The 16239-nt window shown below is 36.4% G+C and overlaps 1 protein-coding gene and 1 long non-coding RNA gene across 6 annotated transcripts in view; one reads left to right on the forward strand and one right to left on the reverse strand.

Annotated features, from left to right (window-relative positions):
* Positions 1–12028, reverse strand: part of LOC124153329 (heterogeneous nuclear ribonucleoprotein Q-like) — a 64639-nt gene extending 52611 nt beyond the window's left edge. For 3 of the 5 annotated variants that reach the window (XM_046526431.1, XM_046526432.1, XM_046526427.1), the window contains exons 1-4: positions 11913–11993; positions 11473–11667; positions 445–677; positions 193–300 (exon numbers count right to left, since the gene is read on the reverse strand). In XM_046526431.1, the coding sequence (XP_046382387.1) occupies positions 193–300; positions 445–677; positions 11473–11667; positions 11913–11919 (543 nt within the window). In that variant the 5' untranslated portion in view covers positions 11920–11993. Of the gene's footprint in view, positions 1–192; positions 301–444; positions 678–11472; positions 11668–11823 lie in introns of all 5 variants that reach the window. The other 2 variants (XM_046526429.1, XM_046526430.1) reach the window with 2 other exon arrangements.
* A 115-nt stretch (positions 12029–12143) lies between these two features.
* Positions 12144–16239, forward strand: LOC124153330. Its single transcript, XR_006863626.1, has 4 exons — positions 12144–12219; positions 12314–12565; positions 15429–15608; positions 15979–16239. It is a non-coding gene; the product is annotated as an uncharacterized LOC124153330 (long non-coding RNA).

A 16239-nucleotide genomic window follows, 5' to 3' on the forward strand; every position in this document is an offset into this window, starting at 1 on the left:
TGGACATATGGAAATTCAATTGAATACGAGGAAATTCAATTGAATATTGGCACATTCAGTTGAATTCAATTGAAATTTTCAACTGAATCTGCAGATTTTTTCCAATAGGGAATACACGGCTCATTTTTAAGGCTAACCTCACTCACATGCTACTCTGTCTTAATGTAGAGAGTTAAAGTTAATTTATTTTACCTCACAACCATTTCCTGGAGTTGGCCCATTCCACTCAGGAGGAGGTCCTCCATACTTCCTTTGACCAGTGGTAATATCTAATGGATAGCCTGTTCTCTCCAAAATCGACTGGATGTCGTAAGGAATTTGAGAAGGAATAAGAAATTATTCAGTATCACAATCCAGAACTCTACACTTGAAAGCTAAACATGGTGCCATGATTTTTCAAATAAAAACAGACAGATAAAACAAACTTATAAACCTAAACCTCACCTTTATTTTTTCATCATTAGGTCCTCTAGGTGTATTATTAACCTGTGGATTCTGCCCTACTCTATTTTTTTGACGCAAAGTTTTCATGATGCCACAAAGGTAAGCTGACTTATTAGATACATGTTCAAGGTTTGATTCCATGAACTGCATTAAAACATTTAAAGCACCAGCAACAGGAAATTCTTTCAAAGCATCTAAGGCTCTGTCATCTAAGTCTGAGTGGGCCAATTTTCCTACAGGAGGAGCATGCAAAATTATTATTCATGCAAATTGTATTAAAAATCAAAGCTGCTTAGTATTTCATGATAAAATAATGCAGAAAAAATGTACAAGAATGGCCATAAGAAAATTTCCCTGGACCGGGAATCCAACCACAGACCTTTGGCTTTCCGGGCCACTGCACAGACCACTACGCTATCCATGTTCTTTATTTCCAATGGCAATTATACCGAGGCTCATGGTACTAGGTGAGCCTTGGTATTATTGCCATGGGAATTGCATGGCAAGAGGCCTTTGAAATGTGGTGCTACAGAAGAATGATGAAAATCAAATGGATCGACCGAGTTAGTAACGAGGAAGTCCTAAGAAGGGTAGGAGAGAAGAGAAGCCTCATGAAAACCTTAATAAGAAGACGGAACAACCTTAAAGGCCACATCTTGAGACATGATGGCCTGATGAAGACAATCGTCGAAGGACAGGTGGAAGGCAAGAATGGAAAAGGAAGACCTCGAACAAAATATATGGAACAAGTAAAGAGAGATGTGAAAGAGAAGAAATACGTAGGTGTGAAAAGATTGGCTGATAGGAGAACTGAGTGGAGAGCTGCGTCAAACCAATCCTAGGATTGTTGACCAGTGATGATGATGATGATGATGAATAATAATCAGCACTATTCTTACAGGTCTATAATAGGGCGGTTTCCTATTTTTTTGAATTGCCTAAATTGAAAGATTATTACTTCTGGAGTACATGTTTCACGCTTTCAGATTTTAACATCAATTTTTTGCGATTAAATGAAAAGCGAAAATTTTCAATGAATGCTGGGAAAAGCCCGTGTGACATCATTCTGGTTCCAGCTGCCGCCGTGTGAGGCTACCTTGGTGCGAGGCTATGAGCACCAATGTGATGCACTCTACTAGCAGGTAGCAGAATACCCTGCTACCAGGTAGAGCTTGGCTTAAATTAGATTAATACCCCATCAAATGAAGGAATCTTTCCAACCTTAGGCAATTTTAATAGGTGATTATTAGGAGATGTTTCCCTGAGCTCTGAGCCTCATGCATGCATTGGTAATCTCAGACGATGTAAAACTCCTATCTACTCCTATAGAAACTAGGTCCTTGTGACGTCACGTGCAGTGTCATCGCATGGCCGCCAATCTGGCCTTTTTCAAAAGAGGTTAAAATTGTCCATTAAAATTTGTATAAACTGGGATTTCTAATACCAAATAATTTGTACATTATGAATACACTAATGGTAGGTAACAAATCACAATCATTTCCTTCCATTTTTCTTTGATGAAGGATACTATCCCTATTGGACAGAAGTATTGATGGGCACTTACCCTGAAGGCAATAGTACACTAAACCCTCCCAACCCGGGTGCCCACCTTCACTGCTTTTAACTGCATAAATTAATGGTGGCTAAATAAATTTAGTCACAGCTCAATCATTGACATCCAGATTGTACATGAAGTTGGTTGTCAAAATTAACACACAGGGACATTTTTATGATGTGGACATCAGAGCAGCAACCATCTTCTTTGAAGCTACAAGGGAAGAGGGACAGATGTTTGCCACATCACAAGGGCGGGCCCAGGTTTGAAGTTAAAATAAATACTCCCTAACAACACAAACAAAACAAAAATCATTGGAACGGGATGATTTAACCATCTATTTTCAACTTCAGACTTAGCTCCATGAATTATGTTGTCCGAGTGGATAAACAATAATAATAGCACACTAAAAGGGACTTGCTTCAGAAAGAAATTGGCATAATGGTAAAAGGGTAAGTTAGAGCAAAAATAGGTTTTTCACTGAGGAATCTGCTTTGGTTGACTGATTGATAGTTTTGGGTGATGGGTAATTCCATGTCAGTTCAACCAGGCCATCTCACCCACCATCTCAGATTTTGATGAAACTTGGCTTGTTTGTTTTACCCATAAAGATGAGTCACCATGCCAAATTTTAACACTCTACCTCTTACCGTTTCCTTTTTATAGCCTTTTAAAGTTTTGCATTTCCGAAAATTCTAACCTATGGATATCGCAAATGGAGGACGCTTACGTTTCGAAAATTATTTGTAACTTTTTTATTTACCATTAAATCTCCATGAAAATTTATAGGCTTATTCTTAAAACAATGAAGAATATAGAAAAAATACCTCAAACCTCTAAGTTAATCTAATAGGGCTGAAAAAAAATATTTTGTTTGCATCTTTGTATTTTTTTTAAACGAAGACATAGTTTAGCGTAAAATTAAATATCAACGAAAGGGTATGTAATAATCACAAAAACTTTTTTTCCTAAATAATCCTTACTAAATGGGCTATCAAATGATGAAAAAATATTAATGGGGTTTTGACACCTTTGTTGTGTTTTATTATGTTGAATATAAGTTGTAACATTTCGGTTTTACCGATTTTACCATGTCCTAGAAGTATATATTTTTATACTAGAATTTGATAAATAGCCAAACATTGTATTAAAGCAAGCTTTAACTTTATAACAGTACAAGATTTGATAATAACAAATTTAATTGGGTTTTTTTATTGTTTTTAATATTCCAAACTATCCATGGGTATCTCAACAGGGCTCTTCTGTAACAGATAGCGGCTCCGCTATCACGACGAAGATGCTATTTCTGGCGCAATATTACTTTTACTTACTAGTATTACTTTATATTTTGTGTGAAACAGAAGTGTATTTTATTTACAGATACCTTCGTCAAGTGTATGAGTGATGGCTAATTATTATTATGTAATGGAAGTGACAAAAAAGATTTGAACAGTTTCCAGTTACTGTAAATATTTTATATAAGAGTGCATAGAAACTTGTAGGAGTTATTTGCTAAGTTTAGTGCACATTATTGATCTACCGATTTTTGCTAAGTTTTTTTTACATATTTATTTATTTTTTAATTATCGTACTATCTTATTAAATGGAAGCTAAATGCAGCATAGGGGATTTAACATTAACTGACTGCAACCAAACTTGTTTCATAAAATATAAAGGTACCGAAAATGTAATTAAATTATCCGAAGAAGAAATCAATCTAATTAAACTAAGGACTGGGAAAGAGGATGATGGGGGGACAATTTGTTTTCACCATAAATATTATTACTTGAATAAATATGAATTTTTACAAAAGAAATGCTGTGATCCATACAAGAAACATAAGAAACCAATAACAAAAACACTGAGAGTAGTCACTGTACAGCAAAGCAAAGTATCAATTTCAAAGGGGTTCAAAATAAAACCAGGAGAAAAACTATGTGCCTCCTGTCGTAAAACCTTGTTTAAAACCCAACTCACTGATGATGGAAATGATTGTGACAGTAAACATTGCGAAGAGAATGACAAACATTATCTTGATTTGCAAAAAGAAGAGGCAATTTCTTCTTTAAATACATCATTAACAGAAGTAGGTTGCTCGCCCTTGAAATTTCATGCACTATATGAGCACAGTAAACCAAATTACGCCAAAGTCAAACTTGAAAATTTGCAGAAAAATGTGAGGAAGAAAATTGAGTTAGTTTTTGATGTTGAAGTGCCTTTAGATAAAAAAATTTAGAAAAGACTGTAGAAGAAAAGGCTGCAGACATGGACAAGCTAATTAATAACAAAAAGGACAATCTACATTTAACAACAAAGAAAAAACAGATTCATCTACTGACTATACCAGCATCACTAGACTGGTCTAGGCAAAAAATTAAAGACACTTTTCAGGTTTCAGATTATTCGGTACGTCAAGCACAGAAACTTTTAAAGGAAAAAGGCTTGTTAGCAGAACCAGACTCAAAAAGAGGGAAACAACTTAAACCTGAAGTTGTTGAGTTGGTAAAACAATATTTTCAAAGTGATGAGCAGTCTAGAGTTTTGCCTGGGATGAAAGATGTTGTGAGCATAGGGAAAAAACAATATGAAAGAAAACGGTTGGTTTTAGGCAACCTACGTGAACTTTATTCAAATTTTAAAAAAGAGCATCCAGCAATTAAAGTTGGTTTTTCTAAGTTCTGCTCTCTTCACCCGAAATGGTGTGTTTTAGCAGGTGCCAGCGGCACCCACTCAGTATGTGTCTGCACTATTCATCAGAACGTAATATTATTAATTCATGCAGCACACTTTGAAGAAAACTACAAAGACCTGACAAAAATGTTGGTATGTGAAAACCCAAGTCGAGAATGTATGTTAAGGCACTGTAGCCTATGCCCACCAAAGGAAAATCTAACAAGTTTTTTACTTACAAAATTTGAAGATTATGACGAAGACGACACAATTGAATTTAATCAGTGGTTATCAACTGACAGAACTCAAATGATTACTCAAACAGCAAAAATTGAAGACTATATTGAAGACCTAACATCCAAATTGGAAAAACTTGTTTCCCACTCCTTCATTGCTAAGTCGCAATCAAAGTTTTTCAAAACACTACAGGAATCTTCCAATGGAAACATTGCTGTAGTGTCATTGGACTTCAGTGAAAATTACTCGTTCACTATCCAGGATGAAGCCCAGGGATACCACTGGACATCTCACTCCTGCACTGTACACTAGGCCGGCCCTTATTTTTCAGAATAGCGAAAAGTTATGTTTTCCTGGTCTCAAAATGATCCAAATGAGGTTTATATTCAGGTGTTAAAATTTGGTTACTTTAAAATGACGGCAACCCGTGCCCCAAGTACTAAGGACCCTCAATTGAGTTTTTTGGGGTCAAAAAAGTGCTATTTCTATGTAAAACGTAAAAGTAAAGCCCTTTAGGGCCAATTTTCTGTTTGTTTTGACCTATCTCTAAGCGTTTAGGAGATATCGTCCGTCGTAATGCAATCCCCCCCAGGGCGCCACCCCGCACCGTGGCACCGCTGAGGTACGGCCCGCACCACTTACTACAGACTTCCCCTCAACCCCCTCCCCTCCCTCGGCAAATACTCACACTGGCAATATCTAGCCTCTGAAGAAATGTGCTTAACTTAGAAAGACTTTAATTGCCATAACAATACTTCCAATCCAAGAGATCAGTTTATTTTCACTCTGTCCATGAATTTCGGTACATTAACCAAAATAAAATCCATTTTCATTGTATTTCTAATTTTTCACTGACATCCCATATTTGGCAATTAAAGTGCCTTTCCGCACGTAAGGGTGGTATTGCGATGAAAAGTCACACTTACAGTTAGTAATAAATTTTGAAAGCTCTCTTCCTTCAACTTGACTGCCTAAAAATCTTGAATTAGTTTCACCTCTCTCGCTGCACTACCATTTCCCACTTGATGACCCCGAATAATTTGCAAATTGTTCCTGTATGTTCATCCCATTCTCGCATGTGCACATCAAAGAATGCAATGCATATTTACAATACATTAAATAGCTTTCTCGAATTAGTAGTGACAAAATGTGGTATAGATACCTTAGTCATGTCTTTATGTTTGTAGGATGCCTTCTTCAGTGGATCATATTTTCCTTCACATGACCACATACGACGTATTACGTTTTTCTTTCCACACCTAGAAATGGATCCGTCAAAAAATGACAGGCCTACCAACTCCTCACTCATGTACCCCAAGAGGTTTGAAAACCTCTTTTGTGCTGCTTTCGCTATGTCCAGGCTAACACTTTCGTAATTAACAAGTCTTTTTAGGAACAGCGGGTCACTGTTGGAAGCTAATGCAGCACAAGGAGCGCATCTTTTCCTTTCTTCTTGAATATATTGTAATCTATTCCACCAATAACTGCATTTCGTTCTCCTCTTTATTTGCTAAGAACTTTATTTCTTCAGCCCAAGCACATTTATCCGAGAGATAAACTGCACTTTCCTCCTTGTGCGTCAAAAATTCAATGGTACCGCTCCTTGCAATTTCAAACAAATCATCAAGTTTTGTCACGAAAGATTCTCTTCTCTTCATCTCCACTGTAGTTCGCGCTCTCTTTATGTCGTTGCATGTTCATCCATTCTTTGCGTCATTTTTCTAGCTTTTCGATCGCCTTATTTTCCGTAATTACAGGAATTCTAGTTTTGTACCATGGATGAGACGCATTTCTCACGGTTTTTCTCGCACTAAGTCTTACAAATTTCGAACCAGTACACAGAAAACAGAGAGTACATCTCTCACTCTTGGTAAATATGAGCCGAGTATTTCTTCACTTTCTTTTCCAACCAGTTCAATGCCTGGATTTAGTTTTGATTACAAGCCTTTCCTTGTTGGTCTATTCTTAAAATGAACATCACGTTCATGATAAAGAATTTATTTCACCACTTTTCTCCTTACATCCTAAAAAACTTAGAACCTTCTATCCTTTGCACACTATACAAAAGAACTATCTATCCACAGTGATCTACATCCGTGAACTGACTGCATCGTTTCTTCTTCCTTGAATATTTCTATCTACTGTTGGAGCCCTGGAAGCCCTGCTGATTCCCTTAATTCCTTTATAATTCATAGACACAATTGTATCACATGCTTATAATATTTTGTACATAAATAGCACTTTGGAACAAAGCCTGCTGGAATGGGTCGCGGCCGTATGGCGGCAAAAAATCAAGGTTTAAGGGGTCGGTACCACATACATCGGCGTTAAAGAGCTAAAATTGACATTATAGGCTTTGACAACATTAATCATGACACAAGAGGAACAACCTATTCAATTCTGTACCACTAGCATGTAAATCTTGTCATCAGGAGCAAAGTCTTTGCCGAGGGAGGGGAGGGGGTTGAGGGGAAGTCTGTAGTAAGTGGTGCGGGCCGTACCTCAGCGGTGCCACGGTGCGGGGTGGCGCCCTGGGGGGGATTGCATTACGACGGACGATATCTCCTAAAAGCTTAGAGATAGGTCAAAACAAATAGAAAATTGGCCCTAAAGGGCTTTACTTTTACGTTTTACATAGAAATAGCACTTTTTTGACCCCAAACAACTCAATTGAGGGTCCTTAGTACTTAGGGCCCTTGGGGCACGGGTTGCCGTCATTTTAAAGTAACCAAATTTTAACACCTGAATATAAACCTCATTTGGATCATTTTGAGACCAGGAAAACATAACTTTTCGCTATTCTGAAAAATAAGGGCCGGCCTACTGTACACCCTATTATAGTTAACCTAAGCAGTGTTGTAAATGAAAGGTTAGTCTTGTCTCTTTGTATAATATCCGATGACATGAAACATGATGTTTGTATGGTCTACAAAATGCAAGAAATTGTGACAGAGTATGTTAAAGAAAATTATTCACATGTAACAGAGATTCACTTCTTCAGTGATGGCTGTGCAGGCCAATATAAAAATAAATTTAATTTTATCAACCTCTGCTTGCATGAACAAGATTTTAAGATCAAGGCACAGTGGTCGTTTTTTGCAACTAGCCATGGGAAGACTGAATGCGATGGAATTGGAGGCACCGTGAAAAGGTTGGCAAGAAAGGAAAGTCTTCAGAGACCTCTTGGAAATCAGATTCTGTCTCCATCACATTTGTACGAGTTTTGTAAATCAAACATTACAAAAGTTAATTTTTATTATATTTCTAAAGATGATATGCTTAAGACACGTTCTGACTTAGAAAAATGCTTTGAGGACATACAAACAGTCCCTGGAACCAGAAGCTTCCATAACTTTAAGCCGATAGACAGTTCAGGGAACTTGGAAGCAAGGAGGATCAGTTCCGATGAGAAACCTGCCCTCACATTTAACTTGAGGAATAAATCAACATCATTCGTGACAGAAGAAAATTTGAATCCATCATGCTACGTGGCTTGTAAATATGATAATCTATGGTACTTTGGAATCATAACTGAAGTGAATAAAGAAGAAGGTGATGTGACTGTTCAATTTATGCATCCTGCAGGGCCATCACCATCATTTCAATGGCCAAAGCGAGAGGACATTTGCACCGTGCCGATACCTCATGTACTTGCAATTGTTGATCCTTCTTACACTTCGACCGGAAGGACCTATAGGTTTCCAGAAAAATGTGTCAGCTAAATTGAAGGGAAATTTTCAAAACTCCATTAAATGTTTCCTGTAAAATTTGGAATGTAATTAAGATGTTTGAAATATTAAATAGTTTATATAGGTAAGTTAACACTAATTGTTTATTTTTAATTTTTGAGTTTGTTTGAAATTAAGTTCTTTGATTAAGATGATACAGGTTAAAATATGACGTTATGAATTGAATAATAAAATATACCTTCAGATATCCTTAATAATAGTGCAAGCCTAAAGATCATTATAATCCCTGGAAATCCTTATTGTTCAGTAAAATTGGACGGAAAAAATAAATTGGAAACCTAATATATAATGCAATGAAACTCAGCAAAGGAATCAAAACCCCATGAATTTTTTAAAAGCATTTGATAGCCCATTTAGTAAGGATTTATTAGAAAAAAAAGTTTTTGTGACTATTACATACCCTTTCGATGATATTTAATTTTACGCTAAACTATGTCTTCGTTTAAAAAAAATACAAAGATGCAAACAAAATATTTTTTTCAGCCCTATTAGGTTAACTTAGAGGTTTGATCATCTTCATGGGTAAAACAAACAAGCCAAGTTTCATCAAAATCTGAGATGGTGGGTGAGAAAGTGATTTTTCTTTGGTTGAATAGGGTAGTTTCCTTCATCAAAGAAAACGAAAGGCATTGATTGCGATTCGTTACCCACCATTAGTGTATTCATAATACACAAATTATTTGGTTTTTGAAATACCAGTTTAGACGAATAGCAAGGGTCAAATTTTATCCTCATTTGAAAAAGGCCAGATTGGCGCCCATGCGATTCCACTCCACGTGACGTCACAGGGACCTAGTTTCTACACGTGAGGATAGGAGTTATACATCGTCTGAGGTTACCAATGCATGCATGAGGCACAGAGCTCAGGGAAACATGTCTTAATAATCACCTATTAAAACTGGCTAAGGTCGGAAAGTTTTCTTCGTTTGATAAGGTATTAATAAACCTTTTATAAGCGAAGCGCTACCAGCCAGCAAGGTACTCAGCTACCCGCTAGCATCCTGCGTCCTATCAGCGCTCAGAGCCTCGATCAAGGTCACCTCACAAGGCGGGAGGGGGAACCAGAAATGCGTCGCACGGACTTTTTCCCATCATTCCTACTTACGCGTCGCGTTTTCGCGCGCTTGAAAATTTTCACTTTTCATTTTATCGCAAAAAATAGATATCGTCATTTAAAAATCTAAAAGTTTGACATTCGTACTCCAGGAGTAATAATCTTTCGATTTAGGCAATAAAAAAATAATAGGAAACCACCCTATTGATGTGGAATGACCCTGATGTAAATGATCAACAGTAATAGGTTATAAATATTTTTTTAATAAGTGTAAAAGTTAAGGCATTGAAGGAATCACAACAATAAGCTTCATGTCCAATCAAATCGTAATGGCTTGAAGTGACAATGACAAACATTGATAATAAGTATAAGATCTTAGATTTTCCCAGTGTATCAAGTGCAGAAAGGATTCTCAGGTTTTACACGTTAAGGATGGAAGACATGCAGCCCATTTCCCAGTGGAAAACCTGAGAATCCTTTATGGAATTGTTAATAAAGCATACAGGCACATTGCCATAAAGTTGTTTCATTGGGGTGGTTGTACATCATATGGGTGGCCTATACTGACATTTTTTGTCAATTTAAACACAATGAAAAACCATGCATATCTTTAAATCAGCTCCATATTTTGTTAGAATAATGCCAATAGTTGAATTCATCATTGATTATTGGGAGACATAATGAAATTTAACTAAATAGAAAATTGGAGTGTCAGAGGATAGGTGACCGTGGGCTAGAGGTATGTACAGCGGGTCGTCTTCACAAGGAAAATAATTATGGTGTGGGGAGGAGAGTGAAGGGAGGAAGGGTGGGCTGAAACCCCCAACGTCCACCCCTGGCTAGGAGACAGACAGCATATTGCTTTCATTCTTAGAAGTTTACGTCACCAAGAGAGCAAAATAAATATTAACATTCCTGGTAAGTGTGATATTCCCTGCCTTGGTGGGGGTGGAGTAAAACCATGGTTTTACTGCACCCCCACCAAGGCAATCATAGCTGGTCACCAGTTCAAATCGTGCCTGTGGAGGTTATCTCAAACAGGAGCTAAATTTTTGGAAATTTCACTGGGTAGCTTAGTGTAAGAGTGGACTTAGAGTCAAAATAGTCTCTAAAATGCCATTATTATTTCCTGCAGCACATGCATGCCTAAATTTTGACTGGACTGCGATGCGAAGGTCCAAAATTCATTATCTAGGTCATTTGAGAAGACAACTCCCCAGCAAATGCAGTATCCATCTCCAACCAGAGGTAGCGTGTTAAGAGGGTATGTAGGGGGTAGTTTCTCCCTCCCCACTTTCTGAATGCTCCCTTGTATTGGATATATGACGTCAGGGACTTACCTCCCGTTAGTGAAATTTAATGAACTCCAGTCAGGCGCAATTACAAGACAAAATTCTGTTTTTACCTCCAATTACTCATCATGATATGCATATACAGTAACCCTATCGAAATTTCTCTTAGCGACTTCCTTTTCCCACTCGTAAGTAGCAATCCCGAGCCCAAACCCTTTTGGTCGCCACGACTCTCCAAACGAGAAACATGCTAGCATGCGATAAAACACACGATACAATCAGCAGATCCTTTAAAAAGGATAGGAAAACATTGCATTTCCAAAATTGAAAATTCTAGAATTACATTATAACCAAACTGCATCGAAGAATACGGGTGAAATTTTAAAAAACTCGCACCCATGCAGAGGCAAAGTTGTCACCAAAACAACTAAACAGGGCGATAATGTATAAATCTATTTGGGATGCACGAACCTGTCTTAAATATCTCATCCAATTTCGTGGCAACGGCTTCGTCAAAACCACAAGAAATCAATTTTACGAAGTCCTCGCTGGGCACATTTTCTTTAACGAAAGTAGGCTGTATTACAGGTCCCAAAGTTACCACAATATTATCATCTCCAGATTCGTCTTGATCCATTGTTGGCAAATTAATTTCTTCTGTCATATCTTTTGAAATAACAAAAGGGACACAGTTGTTAACAAGGAAGTAGAATTAATTCCTTGCAGAGAATTTTTTTTCTTCTCTGTCAGTTTCTCGAAAAGGAATGAAAGCTATTTATCAATGCGAAAACATCATATTATTCGAACAAAAACAATGATTACAGAGCGAAATTATAACTAATCGGATACGTAAAACACGAGTCAAGCTTTAAAGTGACCGAATGCCATCGCTATTGATACCAATGAATAACCTTTCATCGCAATTACACAGATTGCTGACGAACCTGACAAGAACTCAAATTCAGAATGACGATCAGTTTCGATCGGTTTATTGTTTGTTTATAACAAGTGAATGTGATTGGTCAACGTAATAGAGAGGCATTTTAAAAGCTGAAGCGCAATTTTCAAACAAACATTTCAAAAGACGCAGTAGAAAAATTTCTCAGTCAAGTCAGCCGAAAGCGAAGACTAAAGCTGCAGATGTTGATACGAAAAAATAAGGTGCGACGACACCGTCTAAACACGCTCAGGGTTTAGATGATTTATACTACGGCGAAGGTCAGAAATTTCGCAGCGAAAGCTAAAGAAATAAGAATATAAATAAAAACAAAAGATCCGGGGTCAATGATAAAATTTACGAAATTATTTTCAGAGATGACCCTACTTGTCCTAAAGATTCATTTAACATATGACCCTAGAATAAAATAACGAGAGTAACCAAAACGTGGTCGGTGAAGTTCGAATACACTCGGACATACTAATTGTTCGGGTTGCATAACCTATAAATTGCATCAGACTGGGATTCATCAGCTGTAATAAATCACATCATTACTAAAACTGTGAATTCACAAGCCTCACAAGGATACTGGAATGGATGGAAATATCCATGGAAATACTGAACAAGGTACCACTTGAATTTTTTTATTATTAACTGAAATAGGTATCAGTGGCGGATACATATGATTGGTGCTGGGGCGTGCGCCCCCCCCCCCTTGCGGGGCCACACCTTTGCCTGCACACACCTGCATTGCCTAACATAGCAGAGCCATATTCTTGTACCTTGTAAATGTGTATAATCAGCTTAAATGAAACTTTCAAACTTTGCATGTGACTTATTTTTCATTCTGATAAAAGTTCTCAAGAAATATTTTGCTAGTTTTTTCTGTATCTGCTACTGATAGGTGTGTACCTCTGATTGTGCAGCCTTACGCATGTTTTTAGGACTTCACAAGTAACTTATACACCAATTGTGTATGTTCCCTAGGACAACAATTTTTTAAGACATTTGTGTCTTAGGGAATTTTAAAATAATGCCATGGTAATTGTATAAATTGTATAAAATTTTGAAACAGGTTTATACAATTTTTTCATTGGGGTTACATCACACTTATAATTTTTTCAACAGCAATGCATGGTTAATCTTGTCAAATACCTCTGAGAAATCTTCATACATTGGAGCTGTTGGAGTGTGTGATTTTTCTTGTCACTGAATTCATAGGGATATCATATAAATAGTCTATTCGGAAGGCTGTCCCCTATTGGAAATTTCTTATAAGAAAATTTCTTATCAGAAATTGGACATATTTCTTATAAGAAAATTTCTTATAAGAATTTTTCTATAAGAAAATTTCTTATCAGAAATTGGGCATATTTCTTATAAGAAAATTTCTTATAAGAATTTTTCTTATAAGAAAATTTCTTCTAACTATCAGTTACAAAATGTTATTTATAACAAATTTTCTGATGGAAATATTTATTATAAATATCATATCATCATGCTTAAAACACTTGCGCAAACTTCTATAAAAAGCTACATAAGATTTACATCCCTACTGAGAGTACAAAGTTAGCATTATACCTAATTCAATCCAAATGTAGACGCCTATATCTTATACAGCAAACCTAATGATTTCCCATGAACCAAATGTAGATGTCTATCATCAGTGTACATCAAAAAGGACATTGAAGCTCTGTAAAGTTCACCTGGCTGGCCAGAAAAGGCGAGATACCATAGAGGTCTTTCAGGGCATGGGTTCTGTATAGGGTTAATGTCCCCACATGCTAAAAGAAACTAAAATCAATGAAACCAACGATAGCCTAGAATGATGGACTGATAATTGAATACAACTTTGGCAATCATTACGCAATGAAAGATACAGGAATTGCAATATGGAATATGATTTAACCTGGAAAATTGAAGAAGCAAATGAAATAAAATTCAAGTTCCACTGGGGATAGGTACTTCAAGAAATTATATGGGAAGGAAGAGTAAAATTTGATGAATCAAATGCGTATGAGCAATGTTTATTTAAGATACCAGAGAGAATGAGACCTCTACATGCAGATTTGGATAGATAATGAAAGAAATAAGCAAAGCAAAATGGAATTTGATGCCATTTTGGAGAAAAGGATACGTAGAATATGGCTAACAATAAGTGCAAGATTTAAGGAAATTAATAGGAATCACAGAAACACTGATTGATAATAATAGTTGATGTATTTTCCATAAAATAATAACTGCGAAGATGTTGGCATACTCATACAAATTCATTCTCATTCTCTTCAGAGACGACTAAATCACTCTCTTTGTCCATTAAAACACTGTTTTCATTAAAACTTCCTCTTATGTTAGATATACCACAATCTGAAAAATATACATGTCTATCTAAATTAATGATGAAAAGTTTAAAATTCAACGAAACTATCTGTTTAAGGTAACATAATTTTAGGAATGCCAGTTTTTTAATACTTACCAAATGAGGTCAATGTCTTATTTTGGTTAGAAGCACACGACTTATTTTATTAAACTGCTATCACAAAGACATAGTGAATGATTAACATATAAAAGCAATCCCTAGCAACCTAACAACCAAACAAGTTTTGGTTGTTAGGTTGCTAGGGAACCATGTGAACAGTATCCTGCAACGTATGCAATCGTAGTATACATCGTGGTTATTCATGGCTCATATCGAACTTCCATCGGTCAAATAATCTGTAGACTCAAAACAGAGAGATCTTATAAGTCTACAATTTTTCATGTGCCCTCAGCTATACCTAACAAGTAGCATTAAAGAAGCCTCCGCTTCTTGGAACCATTTATGTCAAATACCATGCTGAAAAAAAAACAGGAAATTAGCAGAACATTACTTAAAAAAGAGTTATACATAATTTCCAAAATTATCTTATATAGAATTCCTTCAATAATTATCAATTGCCAACATAAGTTATGGTGACACGCCTGCTGGATGAAAACCTATAAGGTATGCGACCCGCGCAGCATTATTGTAGAATTCTATAAGAAATGCAGATTTCTTATAAGAATTTTTGTAAGACTTATAGAATCCTATAAGAATTTCTATAAGACTTATAGAATCCTATAAGAAATCTGCAAGACTTATAGAATCCTATAAGAATTTCTATAAGACTTATAGAATCCTATAAGAAATATGTAAGACTTAAAGAATCCTATAAGAATTCTGTAAGACTTATAGAATCCTATAAGTCTTACAGAATTCTTATAAGAATTTCTGTAAGACTTATAAGAAATTTTCAATAGGGTCTTTTGTTTGAAAACTATAAAGCTGCCTACTGGTATTGCTTTGCATGTACAGATGTGCACATATCATACAGGTACTTGGTTGTTTATTTTATGCATGAATCCAAATATAACTATGTATGTTTTTGGTGTTATTAAAAAGGTTGGTTACACAGAAAGATTAAATATGTTCTTTTCCAAACCTCTCTTTTCCAAACCTCTGCTTCACAAGGAATAAGTTGAAACATAAGAATTGATTAAGAATTGCAACAGGTTATGGATCCAGAACACCCTAACACCGCACAAAATAAATGAGAAGCAATAAGTACTGGAAAATGAAAGTATATATAGTACCGAAAAGAAATTGAATTTGAGATGCCAAATGAAGACAATATAGGTGGCTGCTGAAGAGGTGAGGGAAACAAAAGTGTTTTTGAATACCGATGGATCTAAGATGGGCATCCATTAATTACATGAGGTGATTTTGGCAGTTATTGGAAACCTTTACCCCCCTCCCCCCTTAGTGAGATATCGCGAGACTTGGCTAAACCCTTCCCCCCCTCCCTCTAATCTCACGGGGGATTGTTCAAAATATGTATTTTCATTGTAAATACATTAATTATATATATGCTTTCCAGGACCCCCCACGTGAGATTAGGTGAGAATCGGCTTGACCCCTGCCCCCCCTCACGTAATTAATGGATGTTCCCTATTTACTACTCATGGTCAAAAGGACTTGAAGCCAAACTAATCAAAATAATTTTTGGAACACTATCAACCAGGAGTTTGATGATGCCATCCATCACAACGACAATAGACAGACTCAATGCTGGACAGCGTCACAATTAATGATGTCAGTGAATTTGAGCTTGCGAAGGAAGCATGGGACATGCTACATCAAATATATGGGGAGTTCGGCATTATTTGATAATCCTCAAGGTATAAGTAATTTGTTTACAACCCATTTTCCAAAAGTTTACTGTACTGATGTCCCAGGTAATATACCTTCATTTCAATTCTGTCATACTTACTGAATATCAAAT

The sequence above is a fragment of the Ischnura elegans genome, chromosome 2 (genome assembly GCF_921293095.1).
Source record: "Ischnura elegans chromosome 2, ioIscEleg1.1, whole genome shotgun sequence".
Taxonomy (NCBI): domain Eukaryota; kingdom Metazoa; phylum Arthropoda; class Insecta; order Odonata; family Coenagrionidae; genus Ischnura; species Ischnura elegans.